Here is a 27,028-nt window from a genome sequence, read left to right as displayed (position 1 = left end):
ATAGAAATAAGGATTGTAACGTAGAAACAATCATATAATTTAAAGGTATTTATTGAAATATATTATTCTGATAAGCAATGAATGTTCGCCGCCAGTGCAAGCTTCATGAGGCCATCTCTTGTCATTGGATCCATTTTTCTTTGGCTTTAGTATTTGAATAGGTTTGAAAACAACAAATACAATAGTATTCCTCTTCCTCTTCATCTTCACTGTCTTTTTTTCCTTTTTTTTTCTTTTTTGTAGAATGTGTAAGAGGGGGGGTTAATCACTGCGACCTTCAGATATATTGTGCCATTGTGCCCCCCTTCCTTGAGTCATCACACAATCTATAACCCATCATATTCCTGTTGTAGAAGGGGCAGGGTATTTCCCAACCTCCTCTGACAACAGTTCTTCTTCCGAGGGTACACACCCTTCCACGGTTGGAGTTTGGCTCTCCGTGTCGCCCTTCACAGTCGAGGAGCTTGCCTCCGGCTGAGGAACCCGTGAGTTGGAGGCTGGAGGATCTGTCTCCATTTTCTCTACCTCTTTAACTTTGTCTCTCCTTAGACCTGATACCGGTGTTGTCCCGTATATATAATATAGTCTGTCCAACGAGAAGATCCTTGACAGTGATAGATGTGTCTGTCATTTTAATTTCAAAGTAGTTTATTTTATTTTACAAAGAAATAAGTTGGTACAACTGGAACGCATAGCAGGAAATATTTAAAATTTGATTGACAAGATGACAAGTGATTACTTCAAAATATTGTGAAAAAAACTGTATAAAACTGAAAAAATGTTATCGAGTTATTTTATTTAATAAAAACGGTATGTGTTAATACAAAACAAACAAGAACAAGACACTATATACCAAAAAAATATAAAAAAGAACTATTATTTACTTTTAAGCTTTATGAAACTACCCGCATTTATGATTATATTTATCAATATAACTTATGTACAAATACAAATTTGTAATATTCCACAGGAATAAATAAAACAACTTAGGTAAATAAAACAAATTATTTTATTAATAATAACACCTACCAAATTTTATACCTTAAAGGTTGATTAATTAACTTTAATCTTAATTTTTTTAAACCAGTACCTTTTGACATTATTTTTCTGCAGTACTAAAATCCATTATTTACCTATCGTGTGATGTCGATATTTTACAGCTACTCCAGTTTTTAGTATGTGTTTAGTTTGATCCTTCTACCATATACGAGATGGGCACTTATCTACGACGAAATGGTATACAAACTTTATCGATGGCAACTTCATAGGTGTATAAGACTTTCTGCCTGGGCAGCGAATATTAACCATAAACTGTGCTCTGGGTCTACAGTTAATTTTCACTCGATTTTTCCTCCACTTGACTTCAAAAGACACAAAACACACGTAATAATACGAATCAAAATGCATTATCTTCCAAAACGCAGGATATTTAACAAAAGTTGACACAAAATTATAACCTATAATGTGGCAAGACTTTGACAAGCGTCAAAAATGACAAAAATCTAAAGGCGAGTTCATACGCATCGGCGTCCGTTTGTCGTTCATCGTTCCGTCAAACCAATAAAATTGAAATACGATCTGTCATTTTTTAAATAAACCAATAAAACTGGTTAAAAACAACAAGACACGACGCATGACGGATTTATATTTAAACCCATCCATAGATATCTTAAAAATTATTAGAAACTTTTTGTAGTAAAATAAATAGATTGGTATGGGACGTCATCTGCTTTTCTTCTGTCATCGTCTGTCGAAATCTTACCTGAGAAAAAAAAACAGAGTATAGAGGATATGTCCCTCTTTCTCTATTGCCACCTTGGATTTGAGGTCAATTCCTATTGTGAGGACCTGACCATGACCCTCCTCCCTCGAGTTGATGACTCGCCAACTCGATGTCCTTACATTGAAGTTCTGCCCCTGAATAAGGCTCAGCAGGTTGGTGGTGTCTTTCCCCTTGCTCCTTGGCAGAAAACCCGTGATGGCCGCCCTTTTAGGGATGTTTTCTCCATTCACTGCAACCAGTTCCGGCCCTTGCCAATTTTTAAGCTTAGATGCAATACCAACCAATTTGCCGATTCTTGAGATACACAATCTATGAGGATCATGCCCACCCGAAAGTGTATCCCCGCAAAACGCAGCTGACCCACATTTTGTAGATCGTTGTGTTGCGATCCGATCGCCACTACTTCGTCCAGTATAGCCATTTTCACTTGTCAAGCAAAGCGGCAAAGCTGGTGATACGTTCCTGCTTGCTTCCCGGTGTTGAACGGCTTTCCATCCTGGCTTTTTTCTCTCCCTGCCGGAGAAGAGATGAGAGGTTCTCGCTCCCTCTCTTGCCCTTTGATGGAGATGAGTCAGGTTGTTTTTGGTTTGTTCACTCACCCCTTTTCGGAGATTCTTCTTATTTACTTAAGTTACTAAATTTAAAGCAGGCGTCCATTTTTCTCAAAGAGACGTGGTTTAAATTAAAAAAGAAGTAGAAAAAAGACTCAAAGTCTCGGTCTCAACGTTTATATAATGTTAAACAGTGACACGTGTGTCGCTCATACGAGCATCATCAGACAAATACAATTAAAGTTAATCCACACACGTTCACATTTTACATATTAACACAACACTGTTAAGTTACTAAGTATCTGTCTGTAATTGGTCTTTTTAGTTTTAGTTTCTAGTTTGGATATTTTAAGTTTTTTTGGAGCTTCGAAATTAAGGCTTTTAACTTTTTTCTTTGCCAATTTAGCTGACTCAATTGTAGCCAATTAATTTTTTACAGTTAAGATTCATCAGTTAAGATTGCTGTTTTCACCTTTTGTCGGTTCGTTTGATGCCTTTTGGTTCTGCCTTTTTTTGGTGGAGCCTTTGGCAAGGATCGGAGAATTTCGGGCGAGAAAGTTATTGTCACCATAGTTGAATTATCACTTGATGTGGATGCTACAGACACTATAGTAGATGTAAGATCTGCGAACGAAACGACCGATTTAGTGATTGAGGGCAGGTTTGAAGTATCAGGTATTATCTTAGAGGTATTATCAGGGTTTTCGGCAATATTGGACACGTCCTCAATTTCAAAGCAGATTTGATTCGTATTACCAGTAGTAGTCAGAGTTTTTTACAGTAATAGTCACAGAGTACATTCTCCGAACATCAAAAAAACAGTATTTTCTGGATATCCAGCTGATGGAGAAGTTCCAGTTTTAGTAGATTCAAATTGTCGATGTGAAATAAATAATCATTAACTTGATTTATTTTGAAAAAAATAATTTTTCACATGAGCAAAAGCAAATTTGAAGCTTCTTCTCATTTACGAAGTAGGACGGCAATCTCCCAACTTCGTCCATTGAAAGAATATTGGGAGGGGGTTGGCACCACCCCCTCAACCGCCCCTATATTTCCGCCTCTGGGAAAATGTCTGTAACTAGAAGGTATTAACAATATAAAAATTAATTTTGTTACTACGAGTACAACCCTCGCTACAGTTAATAATGTTGTTTTTCGAATATCCGGGTTTCACATGCTGTGCAAATTCTCGTAAAGAGATAGAGTTCCTTTCTCGATTTTTTTTAAATGAAATTTTAATGGAACTTATGGGACTTATAGGCTAATGTCAGTATAGATCTCCAGATGAAATATTTTATTATATATCTACTTATCGACATTTTACTCTAGTTTTATTGATTACTGACTCTTTTATTGTCTATTGATTCACTTATTTTTACATAAATTTTCTATTTTTAGGTATATATACGTATATGTGGTTAGTGACATACAGCTTCTTCTACCAGATCTGGCAAGAGGCAAGACGAGGAGCTTACACCAAAGATCCATTCCGCAGAGGATGGTAAAATGGAATACCTTCCTTCATTATGCACCACAAGATAAAGTGTAAATGCGTTCTGTGGTTGTACGAAACTGAATGTTTATGTCAAAGGAATATTACAAATTCCATTTACAGTTATATCTATAACTTACTGATATTTGTGTATTGTGTGTATATTGACTTGCTCTCTACTCTATTGATATTTATATATTTTGCCATATTTATTGTGTAGTTATGTATAAAACATAAATGTAACCAGTCTGTAATGGTTTAAATGTTTTGTGACTCTGTAGTTATTATTTATTTTCTAGAACAAATTTGCCATTGTTGTACTAAACTATTAAATAATTTTATTTTAGTATATATTTAGTCTTTATTTTCTTATAAATAAATAATAAAAAGAAACTACATGTTTATATGAAAATTGGTGTAAATAAAATAATACAAAACTACTGTTAATATAAAAGTATTAGTTTATTAAAAAATATAATAAGGTAGTTAGTTTAGTAGCAGTCAAGATCATTTGAAGGTTGGTAATATGGATACTTAGTACCCACTTGTGGATCACAGATCGTTCCTTTTATGGATTCATCCGCATATGCTGACAATACACGGAAGTTGATCATTTCCGTGTTCAAACCTTCTATAAGGTAGTACGGCAATCTGTTGGTGATTATCCACATACTTTGCTTCTTTTCTTGATCTAGTCTGTTGAGAATAATTTAATTTTAGTAAATTAGTAATATTGAAATAAATATAAAACTGATTAAGACTCTGATTTCGGAATTGGATTCTTCTTTCTACAATGTCATGCTTTATACGGTGAGCATCGGTGGTTCCATGCATATACTTATGATGTGTCAGCAGACACTTCGCTTATTTTCTCACCATTTTAAATAATGTTACGCTTATTCTTAGTACCAAAACTGAAATAAAAAGTTAAGCAACTAATTACTCAGAATTAAATAAATTTGGATAGGCTAGATTATTTAGAAACTTCGTTAGGTATCTTTTGTATTGCTTTTAATAAAACTTATCGATTTGAAATTAAAAAGTGAATTGTAAATCACTTTATTAGTTTTTGGTATTTGTTTTGAAATACCCTATACAGGGTATTTCAAAACAAATGCCAAATAATTGATTTACTGATCCGTGTAAGTAGGGAATGTTTAGGAGGTGGTTTAATCACCGCGACCTTATAGATCTTTATTATGTGTACCCCTTTCTTGAGTTATAACGAGTTATAACTTATCATACAGTCTCAGGGCTTTGACAAAAGCCAGTATCTGAGACGGCTTCACAGAGGCCAGATCTCCATCTCTGACATCAATCGTACCAAAATTTCTGGCACTAACGGTTGTCGTCTCAGCACACTCAGTTATGAGGTGTTCTGGTATTGCTCATTTTTCCCGCAGAATCTGCATTGTTGCTTTGCATTGCGCCGTTGTTTCTCAACTCCAATCTATTGAGGTGTTCATTGAGGAGACAGTGTCCTGTTAGAAACTGCGTGACAATCCGAAGATTTTTTGCGGGCGTAAGTTGTCAAAAACTTTTTCGAGTGTCTCCCATCGTCGAGGATTCCCATTCCAGGTTACGGATGGAGTGTTCCAGGTTCTTGGTTTCCGCTTGGAAGGCAGAACTGTTCTGGTCCAGTTAGTGGAGTGTTCACTCCTTTTCTAGCTAGATCGTTTTTTTATTGCCTTCTATTCCTTGGTGAGCGGGCACCCAGAGTAGGAGGACTATATTTTCTTTTTCCTAATTTATTCAGCTTTTCTAGGTATTCTATGACCAACTTCGAATTGATGGTTACTGAATTGATCGCTTTTAGTGCTACGTGACTATCGGATAATACAGCTATTTACTCTTGACAGTTTCTATCTAAGGTTCCTATACGTGTAAGTAACTGATGAGTTATATTCGATTTCAAATTTTGTGTGTGTCAATTTATTCATCATAATAATTATTGTCAAAATGTGTAGAAATGATGTTCAACTTGATGACAATAATAATCCTCGATTAATTTCATTTATAATTCGTCGATAAACAAACAAAATATTTCTACATATATTTCTAAATAAAAATTAAGCTACGGACTTAAATACCAGTGAATGTGATTTGGGATCTGGCTTAATCAATGGTTCAAATTAAAACAGCCGAGTTCCTATTTCAGTTTATTTGATTTTTCCGGTGCTATAGAGTTAGCCAAACATTGCAGAGTATTATTATTATTCCTCCTATATACAAAGGGTTTTATTCCGGTACAAACACTTTAAAATTAACAATACTAGCTTAGAAAATAGTACTCGTTGGAAAATATGACCAAAATACGTCAGTATTCGCAACGTGACACGAAGATCACAGAAGCGATGAAAAAGCAGATGAAATGGCCAAAAAAGGGTCATCAGTGTTATAAGTCTAGAATCCTTCTGCCGTGTTGCAAAGTAATTACAAAAAAAAATCAGAAAACACCGAGTGGCCAACAAATCACCAGAATGGTTAAAAATATTTACCGTCTGAGGTACCCGTGAGGTGGAGGCTTGAGGTTCAGATCTGTCCCCATTTTCTCCATCTTTTTAACATGGTCTTGTCTTAGACCTGATACCGGTGCGCGGTGTTGTCTCGAATCTATAATAGAGCATATATCCCTCTTTGTCTATTGCCTCCTTGGATTTGAGGTCACTCCATATTGTGAGGACCTGACTATGGTCCTTCTCTAGCATTACTTCATCTGCACATGGTTTTGTCTGATAATTCCATGAGCTTTATATGCCTATTAAGTTTGTAATGTTCTTAGTAGACCTACTATAGGTCTGATTTTTATTTTCTGTTAGTGGATTATTTACGGCGGACTTAACATGTCATGGACTTAAACCATGTGCAGATGAAGTAATGCAAGAGGAGGATCATATTCAGGTCCTCACAATAGGAATTGGCCTCCAATCCAAGGAGGCAATAGAGAAAGAGGGATATATGGTCTATTATAGATTCGGGACAACACCGGTATCAGGTTTAAGGAGAGACCATGTTAAATAGACGGAGAAAATGGGGACAGATCCTCCAGCCTCCACCTCACGGATACCTCAGTCGGTGGGAAGTTCCTAGACTCTGAAGGGTGTATACCCTCGGAGGACGTAGATCTCTACTCCTGTTGTCAGAGGACCCACTCATTCTGCTCGCACTCATTCTACTTTCTTCTAGGCATTTGAAGCTGATGAGATTGATTTTTTCATTGAAACGGCAGAACACGTTCTGGCAATAGCTTAGTACATGTACGGTTCTTTATACTAGGCTTTTTGTAGTTGACAAATAGCTCTTTGGAAGGTTCAGTCTTTAAGTTATTTGATTTTTTAAAATGTAATAGAAATAAGACCACCATATATTTGTAAAGATTGTAGTGAAATAGACTTAACAAATAAGACACTTCATCAAACCTATATGTAGTGTTGTAAATGGAAATATTTCCGTTGGAAATATTTCCGTGGAAAAACGTTTGGAAATTTCCAAACGTGTCTCGGAAATATTGGGAATATTGGAAATATTTTTAAAAATACTTAAATCTTGTCATTAACGATTCAAACCCGATGTTTATTAATCTATCTTTCATATTTTGTAACCCTATAAACATTAAACTTACTATAGAACAGTTTTACAAACATATAATATGGTGAATATATCGAGTTTGAGGACTCACCAACTTATTTGCAACCTCGCATTTCTTCGGGGAAGTCCCGAGCTCGTAAGTCGTAGCGTAGTAAAAACTCGCTGGTCTTCAATTTTGACCAATTTAAAAAGTGTATACAGTACTAGGCTCAGTTTACAAGGAGTTGCAGTTAGTCAAGAAGCAACACAAATGATTGATAAAAATGTTAAGCAGTGGATATCAGATGACGAAGTATTTTGGCCCAAATTTCCAACGTAATTAACATTTTTGAACCTATTGGCAAATGGTTAAAAACTGTAGAAGGAGATTATAGCACTATTCATTTTGCTGTAAAAGCATTTTGTGATATTAGAAGGGTAATTCACAATAATCTTGCATTGTCCTCACTTGACGACAAAGAAAAATCCAAATTGTTGGAGTTTGTTGACGAAAGAGGAAAATTTGCTATTAAACCCATTCATTATGCTGCAGAATTACTAAATCCAAAATCACAAGGTTCTAAACTTGATGAAACCCAAATTCTTTCTGCCATAGAATGCATACTTAATATATAAAAAAATAAACTCAATATAAAGGAGCAAGAAATAATAGATGAAATAGCAGATTACCGTTGTAGAAGTGGCAAGTTATTTGGAAATTAACCAAACCAAACCCAGTCTCCTGGTGGAAAGGACTGTGTTCTTCATCTTCATTATCACAAGTAGCTTCACGAATGTTGATGATGCCAGCATCTTCGGCTGCCACGGAAGAAAAACAGGCTTACTAATGATAGAGCCGCTAAGCTACTCTATGTATCCCACAATGAAAACTTGCTGAAGAAAATAGGAAACGGCAATAGATCAATTTTTATTTCCGATACTATTGAAGATTTTGAGGAAGTAGACTGGTAAGGAGATGTTATTGAGTGTGATGCTGATGACAGCGATAAAGATATGCCTCTTGCTCGACTAGTGTGTCAAAAATATTTTTTTTTGTGCAAATTGAACCTTAATTTATTTTTTAATTTGAAGAATAACTCTTTATTTGTGTTTATGTATAAAAACGTTTTGTGTTTTGCGATGTTTTGTTATGAGTTTTATAAATAAATATTTCAGTTTTTCTTATTTTTTTAAATATTTCATATATTTCCAATATTTCCATATATTTCCAATGTTTCACGAAATATTTCCGGAAATATTTCCGAAAATATATTTCTGGAAACTTTACATCACTACCTATACATATGGGAAATTAGAATAACTTTCGTTGCACATAATAATACGACCACCAGCAAACTCCATGAGACGACGTATGGTGTCATTGATGACGTGCAACGAAAGTTGTTTTAATTTCCCTTTCCCCATCTATAAATATCTAGCTTGATAATAATCACCTAATGGTTCAAATGTCTAAAACGGCGATACAAAATTTGATAAAAACAAAAATCAAGTTCAAAATCAGAGTTTCAATCAAGGTCTTACTACGACGTATTATGTACTACTACTCTTAGGCATTAAAATTTTAAACTAACCTAATATCGTTAGGAAAAACTAACGTCTTGCTGCTTTTTGCTATAATGCCTAAGTTTTCTCTTCTATATGGTTTCCTGGAATCCCAGCAGCCAATGGAATCGCGTGTGACTAGAAGATGGTACATAATACCGTTGTCATCCATTACAGATGAGGAAATATGGCTGGATGGTCCTGTAAAAGTAATAAATAAAAATTTACTAGTGTTGAGCTGATTTGAAAAATAGTATTACAGTGTGTGGAAGTTAATTTTGAAAGGCTTTCATCAAAGTCACCTATTATATTTTAGCTTTACATGTGTTACAAGTGCAAATAATTAATTAATAATAAAAATTGATTACTTACCTCTACTTTGACCTAGGACTTGAAACACATCCTTATCATGATGAGTTTCGTTCCTTAAATACGAAGTCTTGACCAAAAATTCTCTATAACTAGACATAGGGTGGAAGTATAACAATCTGTCATCGTGATATTTATCCAGGGGACTCAAGGCTAATCCAAATAACCCATCCGTCCATTCAAATTCCAAATGATGTAACTTGTAATATGATGCCAAAGGGTCAGGGAAGAACAAGTGATCTGTCACTCTCCATGCATGATGGTCGAGTAAACGAAATGTCACTAAACCAAATCTAAAATCTTTATATTAGTCATCTAGTACGGCATTCAGTACAATAAAATTTGTATTATTTTATATAGTTTGACTTAATTTGAGATTCTTTGATTAATTTACGACACAAGTATAATAACGGTTATTTAAACCGTTATTTCAACGTTAACGGATAATTAAACGTTAACGTCTAACCATCTTGGTAGACTAAGAAGGACCCTACACGCAACGATATCTTCTTACGATAGCAACGATTACACGTTCAGATTTATTAAAGATTATTTCGTCAGTTTATAATCTAATACAGTTTCCACAAAATCTGTGGTCTGTGCAATTAAAAATATTCAGCATGTTCGCAAAGATCGCAGTTCTCATGTCGTCGATGAGATCTTTACTGAAACTGCCACTCTACGTTGAGATTTGTACTAAATCGAAGAACTGTACAGGGTGTCCCATTTTGGTTGAAATCATACGGTAGCTCCGTTATTAGTGAATATAGAAGGGTGCGGTTTGCACAAACCTGTCCCGCTTTTTTTGTCAAATGGAGGATGATTTTCGTAGCCCTCTTCGTTTCTAAGCTACAGGGTCTTTTTGATAATTTTGCAATTTGAGACACTCCCCGTATCTCCGTTATTGTGCGAGGTATCGAGACGGTGAAAACTGTTTATTGTAGAACTTTTTATGTAGAATACAGTGGCGTAGTATGTTATTCTATGAAGAGAATATTTTTGATGAAGAAGAAAGATATGAACAGAAAAGATATGAACTAAAGTTAGGTTTAAAATATTTTTTTATTTTTTTAAGTTTTTAAATAAAACACCCTGTATATTTATAAATTATATGATCTGGCTTGCCATAAGCTACTCAAAAATATATATCACTCTATATTTATTTTCACTATTTACTGCAATATTTAAAAGTTTTCATTAAAAGATCATTTTTGTTAGTAGGCCATGATTGAAAAGATACTAAAAAATTATATTATATATAATAAGTATACTGCTATCTGTCTCTTGTTTCATTTTAGGAGCTACTAAAATAAATACTTTATTATATAAGAGTTTCTTGCCTTGAACTGCTAATATAGAAATTAATTCCACGCTGTGTTCGTCATAATGTGGATCAACCTGCTCTCACTACCGGTTTCGGGGCCCTACCCCATCATCAGGTGAGCTTGGGTATTTCCACAAAACAACGAGCACAGCGCAGAATATATCAATCCGACTTATCGTAAAGTAGCGGTAAGATATTAAGTCCCGCATCGCGAGATAGCGGCCTGCGTGCAATTGTAGTACTTTCGTACCACCGAGGCACAACTATCGATAGTAAATAAAGGCTTTTTTCGGCTAGCCCAAAATATATAATGGAAAATAAATTTCTTCCAGTTTTTAGGTATATAATAAAATTATATAAGAGTTTCTTGCCTTGAACTGCTAATATAGAAATTAATTCCACGCTGTGTTCGTCATAATGTGGATCAACCTGCTCTCACTACCGGTAGGGCCCACCCCATCATCAGGTGATCTTGGGTATTTCCACAAAATGAAAAGGAACACAGCGTGGAATTAACTTCTATATTAGCAGTTCAAGGCAAGAAACTCTTATATAATTTTATTATATACCTAAAAACTGCAAGAAATTTATTTTCCATTATAAATACTTTATATATCAGGGAAACTTAACTCTCTACCGCTATTCGCAAATCTGGAAGCTATCTTATCGGAACTTTTAGATATTCCTTCAAAATTTACGTAAAATACACTTTCAGCATGATGGGGTTTCCCCTTACAACTTTGAGAATATTAGAATTTTGTTAAATAACTATTTCCCAAGTGTTTTTTACTTTTGAGAAGTTCATAGCAAGACGGATACATATGATTTATAAATATAGAGGGTGTTCCATTTGAAAAAACATAACTTTAGTTGATAATTTTTCCGTAGAAAAACAGACCACGCTACTGTATTCTACGTAAAAATTTCTACAAGAATCAATTTTTATCTTATCGATACCTTTCACAATAACGAAGATACGGGGGCTGTCCCAAATTGCAGTTTTCAATAACACCCTGTAGCTCAGAAACGAAGAGGGTTATGAAAATTTTGTTGACAGCATCTTCCGTTTGACAAAAAAGCGGGACAGGTTTGTGCAAACTCAAACCTTCTATCTTTACTTATAACGGAGATACCGTATGATTTCAATCAAAATAGGATATCCTGTACAGTTCAAATTTCTCAGATATCGTTACATGTAGGACCCTTTTAATTTTAACCAATTTTCACTGGATACCATATTTATTTTATAGTCGACTAGATATCATATTCGAAAAAAGCGATTCATACCTCCATACATCCGACATATAGGCATAAATATCGTCACAGTTATCATTTCTCATATCAAGTATAATATTAGAATAAAGACCGTCTTCTTTGATGAAACTATCTGGAAAAACATATTTGTCTAAAAGCTCGTCCGTTTCCAGATCAAATATGAGCAATTTTGGGGGACAGTGCTGTTTAGCTTCTTCCGTTGTGATTGATATTTTTCCTGAATCTAACACCCACAATCTTCCACAATTATCCGCCTGCATTCGAAACACTGAGGTGATTACATCACATGTTCCTGAAAGAGATAGTAGAAATTATAAAACGTTTAAACGCTCAAAACGCCCAGAAAAAGTTCATGGAAGCGGAACTAAAATTAAATCTATAATCACAGATAACATAATTATGTTATCTGTGCTATAATGTACTGACCCTGCAGGGTGATATATTAAGGAAATGGTTTTCAAAGGCTTTTACCTTTTCCAAAATAATCATCTTATTACAATTCATGAATTACAGTCAAGTATTGCTAAATAAGTTTGTGTTCCTAAGTTCCTGTAATCATATAACGTAAGCTCTAATTATTGAGTGATGAGCAAAAGTAAGATCACTACCAAGACTTCCATGGTCTCGGTCTTGGTCTAATAGTACACCATACCTAATAGTGGTCTTGCAGGATGCAGTCTTGGTCTTAGCTTTACTGCAAGACTCTTGCAAGTCTTGCACTTTTTTGGTAGATTTTTACTAAAGACAATTTCTACATGGAAAATGTTTAAAACATCTTTATTGGCTTATTATTTTTTTTAATAATTTGGCTTCTGTATCTCACAAATTATCAGCTAATTTGAAAATCTAAAAATACTATATCAGATAGCCCTAATAAAGTGGCTATTAGAATGTGCAATTAGTTTTTTGATTTTCCTAAAAGTAACGATAGGAAAAAATAAAATTGATTTTCAAAAAAATCCGTTTTTTCCAAAAAACTCAGCAATCCTTGAAATTTTTTGAAACTTTTTTGATGTCATCTTGGTGAACATCCCAAAGCGCAACTTTGTCTCAATTTAACCATGTTCGTAGCTATTACGATTTACCGAGATATCATTGTTCGTATCTCGAATTTGTAGCACCATGTATACATTGTGTATTATTTTAACAATTCAATGATCTGTTACTCTGTATGATTAGGATATTACAGTTCCAAGTGGTGTTATAAAATATAGTAATAATCTTCGGTAATAATACTAAAATGGTTTATACGTAAAAACTTCTTTACAAGTAATTTGTAAAAAATATATTTATGAATTTTTGTATATTACAACAAAAAAAAATATATTAAATATTGTAATCACAATAGGATAAAATATTAATAACATGGTTAGTTAAGCATGCGTTCACATAAGAGAAGAATTTTGAAAGTAATTTGGCAAAGTTTGGATAAAAAGTAGTGCGGCTTGATATTATTTGGTTTAATCTGGTTTTAATATGAAGCCATATATTAATATCTTGCTCTTCCTTATTTCGTTTTTTTATTTAGTTTTTATAGAAAGTAATGCTTTTTGATTATTGATGAATAAAAAGATACTCACAATGAATTATTATTATTAATTTACAAATACATTTTTATAAAAAAAATCTATTGTTTTATTTTAAAACGATGAAGGTTTAGAAAAAATATATTATTGATTAATTGAAATAACATAGAGTAATGACGACAGATCTATTAGTAAAATGGTTTAGCCAATAATATTTTTGCAGATATTTAATTGAATTTCAAAATTGTATTGTAATACGCATTGTCTTACGATTTGTGACAGTAAATAGTATGCTCAAGCTTTACTAAATCTCAAATTTTCAGAGATGAAGGAATGTAGGTAGACATTTCAGACCTTCTAATTTCGACATGACAGAAGTAAAAGAAGTAAAATAAAATGAGTTGATTTCAAAATTTAATGTTTTATTATAGTCTAGATTATTATTAGATACTTCTACGCTTATACACACACCGGAAAAGTCTAGGGATATTACAGTTTTATCGAGCCATTGTCAGTGATTTTATTATTTGCATTTCTGATATAATAAAATTAAAATAAACAAATAGTTTACAGGACGTAAATAAAAATGCGAAATTTACCCAATTTTTCAAATATACCTTGATTTTTATTGAACTCAAAAAAATACACACATTAATGGTAAACTGTGAATTAAAAATAAAAGATAAAACCATTTTTACTTAATAAAGGGTATGGCCTCCTCTACTGTTCATTACAGCCCTACATCGTTTCTCCATGCTCCTGATCAGGTTGTCGATCTCTTCTTGAGGTGCAGCCTGCCACGCTGCATTCACGGCCCGAACCAGATCCCTACGAGTTTCACGAGGCATACCCATTCTCAAAATTCTTCTTTGGACCGCGTTCCATACGTGCTCGATGGGGTTGAGGCCAGGAGATTGTGCCGGCCAGGGTAAGATGTTTAATTGATGAGCATTGATAAACTCACTTACCACTCTGGCTGTATGAGGCCGTGCATTGTCATGCATGAGAATGAAGTTTCTCCCAATATCATTGGCATATGGTAACACGACAGATGTTTCAAAAAATGCACAAACACTTCTGCAAATATCCCAAATTTAGAAATAACTAGTGTGACTACTTCGTTTCAATCGATGTGGTTGTTTATTCAAAACATTTATTTATAACTTTAATAAAATGATATCCCTAGATTTTTCCGGTGTGCGTATTATGTAAAATTATTAGAAAATATATTTAAACAAATATTATTTTATATTTTAGTTTAAAATAAGTAAATTGAGTATGAGTATTCAAATACGATATTAAGAAGGAAGCATACCGAATCGTCTTGTCGCTAGAGATGGGATTTCGATCGATAATTATCGACATATCGATAATTATCGACATATCGATAACTGAAATATATCGATAGGTGAATTGCAATACTTATCGATAGGTAAAATCCATTATCGCCCAACACTACCCGTTGCGACCATAGACTTAAAATAAAATATAGACTGAGCATCTCATTCATAAATAGCTGGAACATGCGGTCAGACACTCTCTTGTTATTGTTGTGTTATTGTTTTAGGTTATAACGAGTGCGACACGAGCGATAGATAGGTTGTCACTGTCGTAACGGTCGTTCCCTGACGACTCTGCCGAGAAACACAACACTGTCTTTCGTTTCTCAAGTACACCTGAACTCTCCGTATCATAGCCGGGTATTTTTTTTATTTTAATGAAGCTATAATTAAATTAAAAATATATCGTATTTAAACTTTTTTATATTTTATTAAGATTTAGGACAGGTTTTTTAAATAAAAGTTTAGGAAAAACAATTTAGAGTCCAAAAAGGATAAAAATAATAAAATACACGTTATAGAAGAAATTTTATAATCGAAATTAGGTAATTTTTGAAATTAATAATAAATTATTAATTTTAGTCAAACATTTACAACCCCTAATATTAATCAAAACAGGATCTATTCCACAGATATAATAGAATCGGCGACAGGGAGAGAGAAAAAAAATATGATTGTTGTAATTTTTTTCTGGTTAAGTGATGTCTTATTATGTAAATTAGAGTAAACATAAATCTGTTCCATTAAAGCAAGGAAGGTGATAGGAAGTGGATAAAATAAAAACTACATTTATTTAACTCGGTACTGTCTTTATTATACCGGGTGCGTCTCAAAAGTGGCTCATCCCCATAATTTTTTTATATTTTCAAATAAAAAAACAAGATTGAGTATGTTAGTATATGAAATAAATTAGGATTGATTGACGGCATTCAATTGTTTTTGGTCACTTCCTGTTTCATCGGAAATGACTATAACTTTTAATTTTTAAACGGCACCCTCGGTATATTTCTACTTTATTCGATAGAAAATGACACTCTGAATAGAATGACATATCATATGTCAACTTTTGACATTTTCGCCTATGGTTTAATTGTAACTGTAACATGCGGTTCATAACGACAATTTGACTCGAAATACCAAGTGTGTGGTATCAATATATTCATAAAAAAATGCTTTTTCCAAATATGCTAATGAGTCACCCTTGTTCCATTTGAAAATCCATGTATAATTAAAAATACGATTTGTACATCTTTTAACCGGCCTAGACAAGACACGAAACCTATTAGACGATCAAAACTATTTTTCCAAGGCTTCTTGATTAAAACTTAGTGGATTGAAAAAAACTGGATTGAAATTTAAAATAGGATATGTTTTTAAGCGACAATGTCAAAAGTTGACATATGATATGTCATTCTATTCAGAGTGTCATTTTTTATCGAATAAAGTAGCAATATACCGAGGGTGCCTTTAAAAATCAAAAGATGTAATCATTTCGGTGAAACAGGAAGAGACCAAAACAATTGAATACGTCAATAAATCCTAATTTATGTCATATACCTACTAACATACAAATCTGTTTTTTTATCTGAAAAAATAAAAAAAGTTATAGGGGTGAGCCACTTTTGAAACGACCCGGTATATTAAAAAATATTGTTTCATAATATAATATCATTTTAAAATTCTTGTATGTTATTTTAGATTCTGAAGATAATTTTAGAATAAACCGGAATATATTTTTAATAAAAACATTATTAATTATTAACAGGGTTATAATTATGATTTTGTTACAATGTAAGTAAGTAAATAATGTAATGCAAAAGAAAAAATTCAGATTTTACATTTTACTAAAATATTATCTAAATAAGCGCCTTTCTACAACAACGCCACTGACTGCCAATGGGTAAATTGAGAGTTGCCTACCGGTCAAAAGTCGTTTCAAGACTTAAATGGATTATTTAAGTCAAATTTCTTGCAAATTTGGCACTGGTGAACCATATTTTATAGTTTTTGAACAGAAAAAGTCAATAAAATAAACACTTAAGGACTACAAGCTAAGAAAATGCGTTAATACAGCCGGGGAGATAGCGGCAACAAAGCTTTACCGCACACGTGCGACACGTACTACAAGGTAATAAATGAATGAATAGGCTCCCTCGCCTCTAATCGGTGTTGTCATATTGTAAAGAACTTATCCTTATTAAACAGTATCCGACTTATAATTTAGTAGTATAAGGACTATTTAATACATCTATGGAATATTAAAACCTACTTTATTAAACTATAGTATTAATATCTCAATATATGTGTATAACAAGAAAAAAAAATATTGATAATATTAAAGACGTGACAACATAGGCTGGATGAGGAAGGCTCGGTCGACTGTACCCAGAAGTAAACATGTGTACAAAAAAGGTTGTTTGTCCGCGTTGAGATGTAAATAGTGTAGTCTATATTTTATTTTAAGTCTATGGTTGCGACCGTCGACCGGTCCAATTCAGTCATGATAGTTGAAGTCGACCGGTCGAAGTCGATTATTTGTGCGCCTTCCTTTATTATTCATTTATATTAAGTTTAAAAAAGAAAAATATAAAAACATAAGGTACAGTAGATGTAATTCAATAAAACAATTTATTTCATAAAAATTAGGAATGGGAATTGTCTATAGCACTGAAATACTGTTCCATAAAGATATCGAAAATTTATATGTTAAGAAAAAAAACGTTCTTCTTACTTCCGTCTGTCTGTCCGTCTGAAGACTCCATTCGGGTACCTCTATCCACGTGCCGAGTTTGGTTCCAATCGACCCATATTCCGGTGTTTAACCATAGTAAATTTTTGTTATTTTTAATATAAAATTCAATTGAAGTGATTAAAAAGTACTCCCTCAATACAAAAAGAAATGCAACGAAGTTACAATTAAGGAATAAATAATAAATCAAATTCAATACAAATTTCACTGGTTCGAAATGATACGTAGAAAATTGTGACGTCACCTATCAGCATTTTACTGAATAGTTGCAGAGGGCGCGAACCTCTGAAGAATAATATTATGGCGTGTCTAGTTATCTGCTACCGTATTTACATCATATACCTTAAAATCACGTTAGATTCTTCTATTTTTATTAAGATCGTTAAAAAATACGTTTTTATGTAGGATTATTCTTTATTACCCCAATATTAAATTTACTTTTATATTTTTTACTACTAGAAATTAAAACTTAAATTTTTATAATTAACAGGTTACTGCCATTTTTATCGAAACACTAAACACTACCAAAGCTGTTCGGATAATCGAGGGTTCGAGGGTAGATTTGTATTTTGTGGATTTTGCGTTTGGCGTTAAATATTTTGAGTTTTCAATTTTGTTTTATTGTGCCCTCTTTATTATTTTTGTAATGAAGGGTGTTAAAGTTTGTTTTGTGAAGGGCTGTCTAAATAACTCTGAAGGCTCTTCAGAAAACGTTTTTATAACTGTTTCTTTGGATGAAAGCCGTCGAAGAGCCTGGTTTGAAGCGGCAAGACAACAATAAGTCAGCAAGTACGAGATTTTGATGTGAAGATCATTTTAATGTAAGTTCCTTAAGTTTTATTTTACAATTAATTTTATATCTACTTTAAAATACATTTAGAAAAATGGTTTTTATTTACCTTTGTACCTGGTGGCAAACCGTGACACTATTGATAGGTGACGTCAGAGATTGCAAAAGTGTAAATTTCAAATTCTTAATATTGATTAATTTTTTTTTAAAAATGGGATGAAATTGAAGTAAAATAAAAAATACGGGTGTCATAAAATTGTATGAAGATTAATTAATTGTAATAAAAAAAAATAATTATTTATTTATTAATTATTTTATATTATTAATTATAAATAATATTTTCTTGCCTTTAGCTGTGTATTTTTTCTAATTTCGAAAAATCGAAAGTAGAGAAAAAATTAAAAAAAAAAATAAAAAGTAAAAAGAAAATTGTTTTGCTTGTCGTAAAGGGGGGAACCAAGCTCCACTCCCACAACCGGTTTCTGGGCCTACCCTTCATCAGGTGGGCTGTCCAGGGGCTGGTTCTCGAGTTAGAGAGCCCCATCCACATTCCGAGTTTCAACCCCCTAACTCACATAGGACCAGAGTTACGACGCTCTAAGATCGTTACCATTTTTGTGACACTTGGTGACCTTGGCGTGACGGTTCGCGTAACGCTAGCTCATGTGTCACGGCCTTAAATTTTTACTCTCATTGCGCGTAAAGAAGTTTCACTTGAAAAACATAGGTATTTACATTTCTTTTGGTTAAAATGTAATGTCCATATTGCGTTTAAAATAAAGAAACGCAAAATTCGCAATAATTAAAAGTATTTTATATGGCTTTTTTATATCATATTTTTTGACTGGAAGCCTAAAATTTCGATTAGATTTTGTAACGGTTGTAACAAAACTGGGTATAAAAACGATCGCCTCTTGATCTAGTCGCCCGTGAAAACGAACAATTAATTTTACTGGTTCAATTTCTATTTTGTCGAATATATAATTGCAATATAGATAATTTTGCAAACAGTCCAAAACGTTATTATTTTATCTATTTGCCGAACGCAATACAAACATTTTTTATTGTTTTCTTCTTTAATAAACTTGTGCAATATAAAGGGTAATTGTATCTTTTCTGATTTACTTGGAATATTTTGAAAATATCTTCGCTGTTAGTGAAGAAGTATGAGATTATATTAGTATAATTATCTTCAGATGGTATTAGGTTTGTGGTTTTCATTTATATTTTTGTGGTTTTCATTTGTAGATTTCAAAATGATTAAACCATTAATATAAAATTTGAAAAATATTCTTTCCAAATCATAATCATAACCATCATCATTTCCTGCATTTTCAACCATTTCCAATTATGGTATAGCCTCATATATTTACAATCTCTTTGTAATTGGGCCCATTGTTGTCTATTCTTGCATGGTTATGCAGATCCTAGTCATCTCTCCACATTTCCTAATATCATAATCCCATTTTAGGTTTGGTTTTCTTCTAGGTCTCTTAATTTTTCGTAGATACCATGCTGTCATTTTCGTGGTCTTTCTGTACCTCCTTACCAAGTACCCTGCGCATTGCCACTTTGATTCTGTGGATGACATCTATTACTTGGGTTTTTATCGTATTCATTCTATAGTTAGGTACTATTCTTATATATATTTCTTTGTTTATTACGTTGTTATGTTTATTTTAAAGATTTTTATACTAGGGTGCCACATTTAGAGAGTTTAATCTTATACATATGGCATACTAGGGCACGAGGATCATAAGGGTGACAAAAAACTAGAAGAAATGGGTAAAGCAAGACTCATCAGCGTTACAAAAATTGATGCAAAATAGAGTGTATAGTGGCCAACAAATCATAAGGGCAGAATCAGGAAACCCATGGTCGAATACGTTTAAATAAAATATACGACGGCCTCCCCATAAGAGCAATGAGAGGATTTACGTCCCAGTATTGAAAGACAGAAAATCGAGTCTGAATGGTTTCAGGACATAAGTTCATCCTTGTTTAGTCAAACCTCCTACAACACCAGGATAGACTTATGTAGGAAATGCATTGAAATTCTATAGCCATCCTTCAATATCGGAACAGGAATTTAAGCGGTACCTAGAGCGGTACCCTCCTTATATTTTATTTAAACGTATTTGACCATGGTAGATGAAATTTTCTAGGCAGACTAGATAAGCCAAGACGGAAAAATTGTGAAAACTGTAGTGAATCTACTAACAAGGCATTGCAAGCTCAATATTACTTATTCTGTCAAACAGATGAAGAAATGACAAAACACATTTTCTGTCTGCGTAGAAAATGTGCGATTGCATTTTCGATCATAAATATTTGACAAAAGAAAATAATATGGAAAATATATTGTCTTAGGTACATACATTTGTAATCATTAGCATCATTCATGGACTGCATAATTATTCATAGCTATATTCTTTGACTGCATGTAAAAAATGAAATCGAATGTAATTTAATATTTATTATATACATGTTTTGTTAGAATACATACGTTCTGAATGCCATTCCCAATTGGGATAAGGTACTAATAACGGCGATTCTTCTTTAGGTACTCTCGGTAGTTGTGCTAGTGTCACAGGTACTCCGGGTTTCCATTTTGGCATCGAAATAAAAATCCTATTTTTGTAAACCTCTATTCCTGTAAAACAAAATCCTTATTCAATTTTATTTCTACTTCATAGCGATTTTAGGGTTCCGTACCTAACGGGTAAAAACGGGAACCCTATTACTAAGACTTCGCTATCCGTCCGTCTGTAACAAAGGTCTATCTTATGAACCGTTATAGCTAGACAGTTGAAATTTTTACAGATAATGTATCTATGTTGCCGTTATACGAACAAATACTAAAAACACTGAATTAAATAAATGTTTATAAATAAAAAGTACTTTCACTAAACATTATCTTTTAAGTAAGAATTTTACATAGAATCTTTCGAAGTTCTCGGTGGCCGCGTGGTTAAAGCGTTAGGACTTTACGCTGCTATGACATTGGAGCCGTAGTAAGGCAGGTTCGAATCCTGGTCAAGGCGACTTTTTTTAATCGTTTTTTTTTAATTTTTACATATTTATTATTGATTAATACAATTTTTAGTAATGTGTTTCTTCATTTTTTTTAATTACTTATACGCGCATTCAAAATTTCAGCTAAATCGGAAAACAAGTTTATAATTATATTATAGTGTCTAATGTTGTATACTGATAATGAATGGTATGGTTTGAACGGAACCCTTCGTGCGCGAGTCCGACTCGCACTTGACCAATTTTTTAATTTTGGGTTGAATTTTAATAAAAATAAATTTAAAGTGTTAAAAAACATTTTTTTATCTAAAGGTGTAACGGATCAGATCTCTTTTAAGCAAATTAGATTTTTGTATTATTTTAAATTATATGCATTTTATTTACTATCGTTTTAAAAATATTTAACTGTAACCCAATAAACTAGATTTCTAAATTGCGGTTATGAGATGTAAATTAAGCTAACAAAAACTGTCTAGCCGCAAGGCAAAAATATTTCTTTTCTTCTAACGTTAATCATGGTATAACATAAATTTTTGCTACTTCATCAAACTTGAAAATAGTTTTCCTCTTGTGCAGCCCAAATACCGTATGATCGAAAAAAAATGGGGTCAGCGATGACAATGAAATTAAGATGGTTGTCATTTTATATGTAAATTTATATGGAAGATGTCATCGATCGTCATTTCCCAGACAACTGGACGCCGTTTTTTCTCAATCATACGGTATATGACGTTTATAGAAGAATTTCTACACAATATATGTATGCAGGGTGTCCCAATATTTCCATACCACCACGTATTTTTCGAATCAAAATAAGTTCATTGAACATAATTTACCTCTATACAAAAGTGCTTCGTTTGTCCGCTAGAGGGCATCAAACTTTAAAAAAATAATCACGTTTTTTCAGATATAAAAGAACAGATATTCCGATTTGAATGAGATTCTGGGTATCTCTAAAAAACAGTTGTGTTGGTCGTTTAATGTCGATTAAAACAGTACTTGTCTCTAGATATTTTGTCAGTTTCGGTTTCCTTGATGATATAAACACTATTTTATTAATTTGCACTAATCCGTATAATAGCAACCTTTAAAATTTTTGATGTCATTAGCTGGCCAAAGTCATTAACTGACCAAAGTGTTAAATAGGTAGGTACTCATTGATTCCTTATCAAAAAATATAAAAAAAGTTGCTATAAATATTGCATATTATAGTACAGTATTAATATCTATACTAATATATAAAATCCTTAAGTGACTCACTGATTAATCACGATCCTGCTCAAACGACTCAACGCAAGAAGCTCAATTTTGGGCATAGAGGTTGATTCTAGGGTGTAGAGGTTCGATAAGAAGGGATTTTTCGAACCCCTCAAATATTACAATATTTTTTATTTAAAAAACGGTCAAATTTCCGAAAAAACGCTTAAACACGTATATTTTATTTTGTGTTTTTACATATGTTAAGATTTTTAAAAATGTGTACAGGGTGTTTCGAAAAATCTGGTCGTTGATGAATCACGATCCTGCATAAAGCGCTTGACGTAAAAAGCTGATTTTTGGAAAACGGATTGACTTTAGGGTGTAGAGGTTCGATAAGAAGGGATTTTTCGAAACTCGAATTCTAAGGGGGTGAAACCACCTCTCAATTAAGAGAATATTTTTTATTTAAAAACCGGTGAGTTTTTCGGAAAAACTCTTATACACCTATATTTTATTTTGTTTTTTTACATATTTTAAGATTTTTTAAAAATTTATACAGGGTGTTTTATAAAATATGACCATTGAGTAATCACGATTCTGCTTGAACTGCTTGACGTTTAAAGCTAATTTTTGGCAAACGGATTGACTGTGGGGTGTAGAGGTTCGATAAGGAGGAGTTTCTCGATTGTTTTTTCTCATGCTAACATAAATGTGAGAAAATTTTATCCAGTTTGTATGTTAATGGAAATTCTTGCTTTGCTTTATCACCACCATTACAAATGATTAATTCGACGCGAACGAAGTCGCGGGTACACGCTAGTAATAAAATATATAGTAATGCTATAGTATTAATGTTACAGGATATTATAACTTTAAAAAAATTGCTCTTTTGTAATTATCAATACCATTATTTTTTTCTTAAATTTGCTGTAGGTAGCACTGACTTATAAATTTTAATAAACTTTAATAATATAATACATTAAAAAATAATTTATTAATCTTATTTTTATTTTATTAATTGTGATTAAAAAAATTGCGTTTATCTCATGAAGAAGATCAAAATCGACAAAATATCAAGATAAAATTTTTAATCGGCATTAAACAGCTTACGCAATTTTCCTACCAAGAAAAAAAAAGTCAGTAGCCCACATGTCTTTTTTTAGAAAAATATTCCAGTAATAACCCATAGTCACGTCCCTGGTGAATCTGTCGACACTTTTTTAATACTAAAATATGTAACATTTATAGTAACTTTAACCACAGATTATACAGATTATAAACTTATCGTCAAAAGTTGTTTTTCGTGGTTCCAATTTTCGGAGTCGCGCACTAGTTAGGTTACTAGTTTGCGCACATAGCACGCCCACTTATGGCCTCTAAAATTGTGCACAGCGCCTGACCGGCCCAGTTATTAAGCTGTTTAAACGCGAGTTTATTTTTGCGCACAGGAAACTTTACTCGTTCGCTCATCGTCATAAAAAACAATTTTGGTACCACGAATTAGGGACAAGATTTTTATCTTTCATTCGAATCGTTAAAAACCCTTGAAAGAAAACTAGAATCAATCGAAAAAAAATGATGACTTTAGCCTCCCATAGCTACAAAACAAACCTGAATCGGACCTATGTTGATATAGGAAATAAATCTTATTTTACGTGGGGAATCTCCCCACGAGAGATGGAACATGTTTTTTCAAACACAATGTATATGAACAAACATATGAAAATAAGTGTAGTTACCTAATGGCAAATTGTTTTCTGGAATATACTGCTTGTTGGAGATAGCTCTGGATCTGGCGTACGCTGAAGGATACGCAAAATCCAAAACTTTCCATCTGTACCATGTCTTAAAATGCCCAGTGACCTCCAACGGTTTCAGTTTATGTTCTTCCTCATAAGGAATATAATTGCTCGAATTTCTAATAATTGGTTTTTCTGTCTCTACCGATACATCATTAGTCCAAGAATTTGAATTTTCATTGAAGTTTTCAGTTTCTATTGGTATCTTCGGCCACACATCTTCATCGAATGGATTGTTGAATCCTAAAATCGTACTTGATACGTGGGATTGGGCTTTTTGTTGATTATCGGGCCTGCTTTTTCTCTTTTTGAAGGGAACATGTGGAGGGAATGAAACAGATTGGCCAAAGTTCTTATGATTTGTTTGTGGTTTTCTTTCTGGTGGATGCAGCACATTGAGGGACATGAATAGCGGCAAAAAATGGTGGATGGGTGGAGGCTTAACTGTAAATATTAAATAATAAAGAATTACAACACAGCTATACAGGGTGCTACAAATTCGGGGTCCGAGCATTGGTATCTCGGTACCCGTAATAGATACGAACATGGTTAAATTGGGGCAAACTTGCCTTTTGGGATGTTCTCCAAGATGCCATCAATTTTTTTTAAATTTCAAGGATTGCTGAGTTTTTTTTAGAAAACGAATTTTTTGGAAAATCAATTTTATTTTTTCCTGTCGTTACTTTTTAGAAAATCAAAAAACTAATTGCGAATTCTCATAGCCACTTTATTAGAGCTATCTGATGGTATTTTTAGATTTTTAAAGTAGCTGATAATTTGTGAGATACAGTGGTCAACTTATTTTTTTTAAATACTGACCTGCCTTTTTTATTTCAGGTTTTGAAAGAACTCAGTTTCCTGAGTATAATGATATGCCGCACTTGATATTTTGTTTTTTTGTTTTGGACATTTGAACACAATTTATTTAAACTAATTTCAAGTCCGGCTCTGTTTTTTTTTAAATATTTAATCTATTCATCGTTACAATATTGATAAGCTTTCAGATTTAACAATGACGGGGTGTAAAACATTGAATACGGAAAAACAAATAAAATGAAACATAATATAAATATAAACAATCAAATCATTTCCCCGGAAGATGGATTGGAAATGGTAGAGCAGTAAAATGGCCAGCGAGCTTTCTGGGTCTGTCGCCAAAGATTGGGGGGAGTATTACTTGACGTCATTTGTAGAAGTGAAATTAATACATTTCAACATTTACAATAAAGAGTACAAAATGCATTCGGAAGTATAAGAAGATCTGTTCAAAGAGCTATGAATAAAATTGAACGAAAAATAAATTTGTGCATTATGGAGGGTGGTAACCCTTTTGAACATGTAGAGCATTAGAAACTAGTTTGTACTTGATATATTTATAATAACTACGATTAATATTATGCATATTATTAGATCTTACCCTGAAATTTCAAATTCACAATAAAAAAGTTAAAAATAATATCTTTAAATTGCTGACCTGGATCTGGAATCTTTCAATTGACTTGATTTTCCTTATTCAATGTTAATTAGCGCTGATCAATATTGTTGCGATGAATACAATCAGATTAAATGAATTAAAAAAACAGAGTCGGACTTGAAATTATTTTAAATAATAATTAAATAGTTTTGTTGGCCTCTGTATTTCACAAATTATCGGTTCATTTGAAAACTCAAAAATACTATCAGGTAGCCCTAATAAAGTGGATATGAGAAAGTGCAATTAGTTTTTTGATTTTCTAAAAAATAACGACAGGAAAAATTAAAATTGTTCTTCAAAAAAATCAGTTTTTGCCAAAAAACTCAGCAATCCTTAAAATATTTAAAACTTTTTGGATGGCATCTTGGTGAAAATCCCAAGGAGCATCTTTGCCCCAATTTAACCCCTCTTCGTATCTATTACGGTTTCCGAGATACCAATGCTTGTACCTCGAATTTGTAGCACCCTGTATATCAACTACAGAATCAAAAATACTATTTGTTTGACAATGATAGTTATACGAATAGAAAATTTAAGAAAATATAAAGAAATGTGACCAAAATGTTTACCTCCATGGTACTGGGTTGATAAGTTTTTAATGGGTTCTTGATAGGGCTGCTCTAAAAATGGCGGGGGCCAGTTTGAAAACCAATTATCCAGGGCCATATTTCTCCAACATGGTTCCTATTTTGATATCAAATTTCAGCTTCCCTGAAAGGAAAAAATATTGATTACTATAGAATGTTGTTTTGTGCACCAAAAAATAAATTAAAAGAAAACAATTTACTATTACTATTGAGTCATTTAAAAATGGTTTATGGTGGAATCAATTTAGCACGTCCAATTTTCCTATTTGTTTTTAAACAATAATTTAAATTGTGGCTATCTTAGATTATTAATTGATGTGATGAGATCCTCAGTAGTTATAATCTTAAATTATACACTATTATTCGAAAACAATCAATTTTTAAATTCAATATAAATATAATATCCAAAAGAAAAATAAAATATAATAAATATATGTAAGGCGTTATTTTATTTTCCTTACCGTTAGTCATAGAGCTAAAGAAGAAAAATATTTATAAATAAATCGGTAAAAATAAGTAAATTCTAGTCAATCGAAAATACTAATTTTTCTTTTATAAATATAATAATAGCTCCCGTCTATAGGTCAGTTCCCAGAAGAATCT

At 32.7% G+C, this 27,028-nt stretch overlaps 2 protein-coding genes across 3 annotated transcripts in view; one reads left to right on the top strand and one right to left on the bottom strand.

Moving 5' to 3' along the window:
- The window catches only part of LOC115879134, a 58,851-nt gene extending 54,671 nt beyond the window's left edge, over positions 1 to 4,180 (top strand). Inside the window, exon 6 of the mRNA XM_030895798.1 lies at positions 3,736 to 4,180. Within this exon, the coding sequence (XP_030751658.1) occupies positions 3,736 to 3,842 (107 nt within the window). The 3' untranslated portion in view covers positions 3,843 to 4,180. The remainder of the gene's footprint in view (positions 1 to 3,735) is intronic.
- A 59-nt stretch (positions 4,181 to 4,239) lies between these two features.
- Positions 4,240 to 27,028, bottom strand: part of LOC115879128 (protein yellow-like) — a 66,026-nt gene continuing 43,237 nt past the window's right edge. For both annotated transcript variants that reach the window (XM_030895791.1, XM_030895790.1), the window contains 7 exons: positions 26,408 to 26,549; positions 24,305 to 24,808; positions 20,839 to 20,985; positions 11,940 to 12,219; positions 9,332 to 9,621; positions 8,989 to 9,160; positions 4,240 to 4,525 (listed from right to left, as the gene is read on the bottom strand). In XM_030895791.1, coding sequence (XP_030751651.1) covers positions 4,321 to 4,525; positions 8,989 to 9,160; positions 9,332 to 9,621; positions 11,940 to 12,219; positions 20,839 to 20,985; positions 24,305 to 24,808; positions 26,408 to 26,504 — 1,695 coding nt within the window. In that variant the 5' untranslated portion in view covers positions 26,505 to 26,549 and the 3' untranslated portion in view covers positions 4,240 to 4,320. The remainder of the gene's footprint in view (positions 4,526 to 8,988; positions 9,161 to 9,331; positions 9,622 to 11,939; positions 12,220 to 20,838; positions 20,986 to 24,304; positions 24,809 to 26,407; positions 26,550 to 27,028) is intronic.

This window comes from Sitophilus oryzae, unplaced genomic scaffold (genome assembly GCF_002938485.1).
Source record: "Sitophilus oryzae breed Bouriz unplaced genomic scaffold, Soryzae_2.0 scaffold_1576_pilon_pilon, whole genome shotgun sequence".
In the NCBI taxonomy this organism is placed as follows: Eukaryota; Metazoa; Arthropoda; class Insecta; order Coleoptera; family Curculionidae; genus Sitophilus; species Sitophilus oryzae.
The sequence above is the reverse complement of the archived record's forward strand: the minus strand, read 5'-3'. Positions and strand labels throughout refer to the sequence as shown.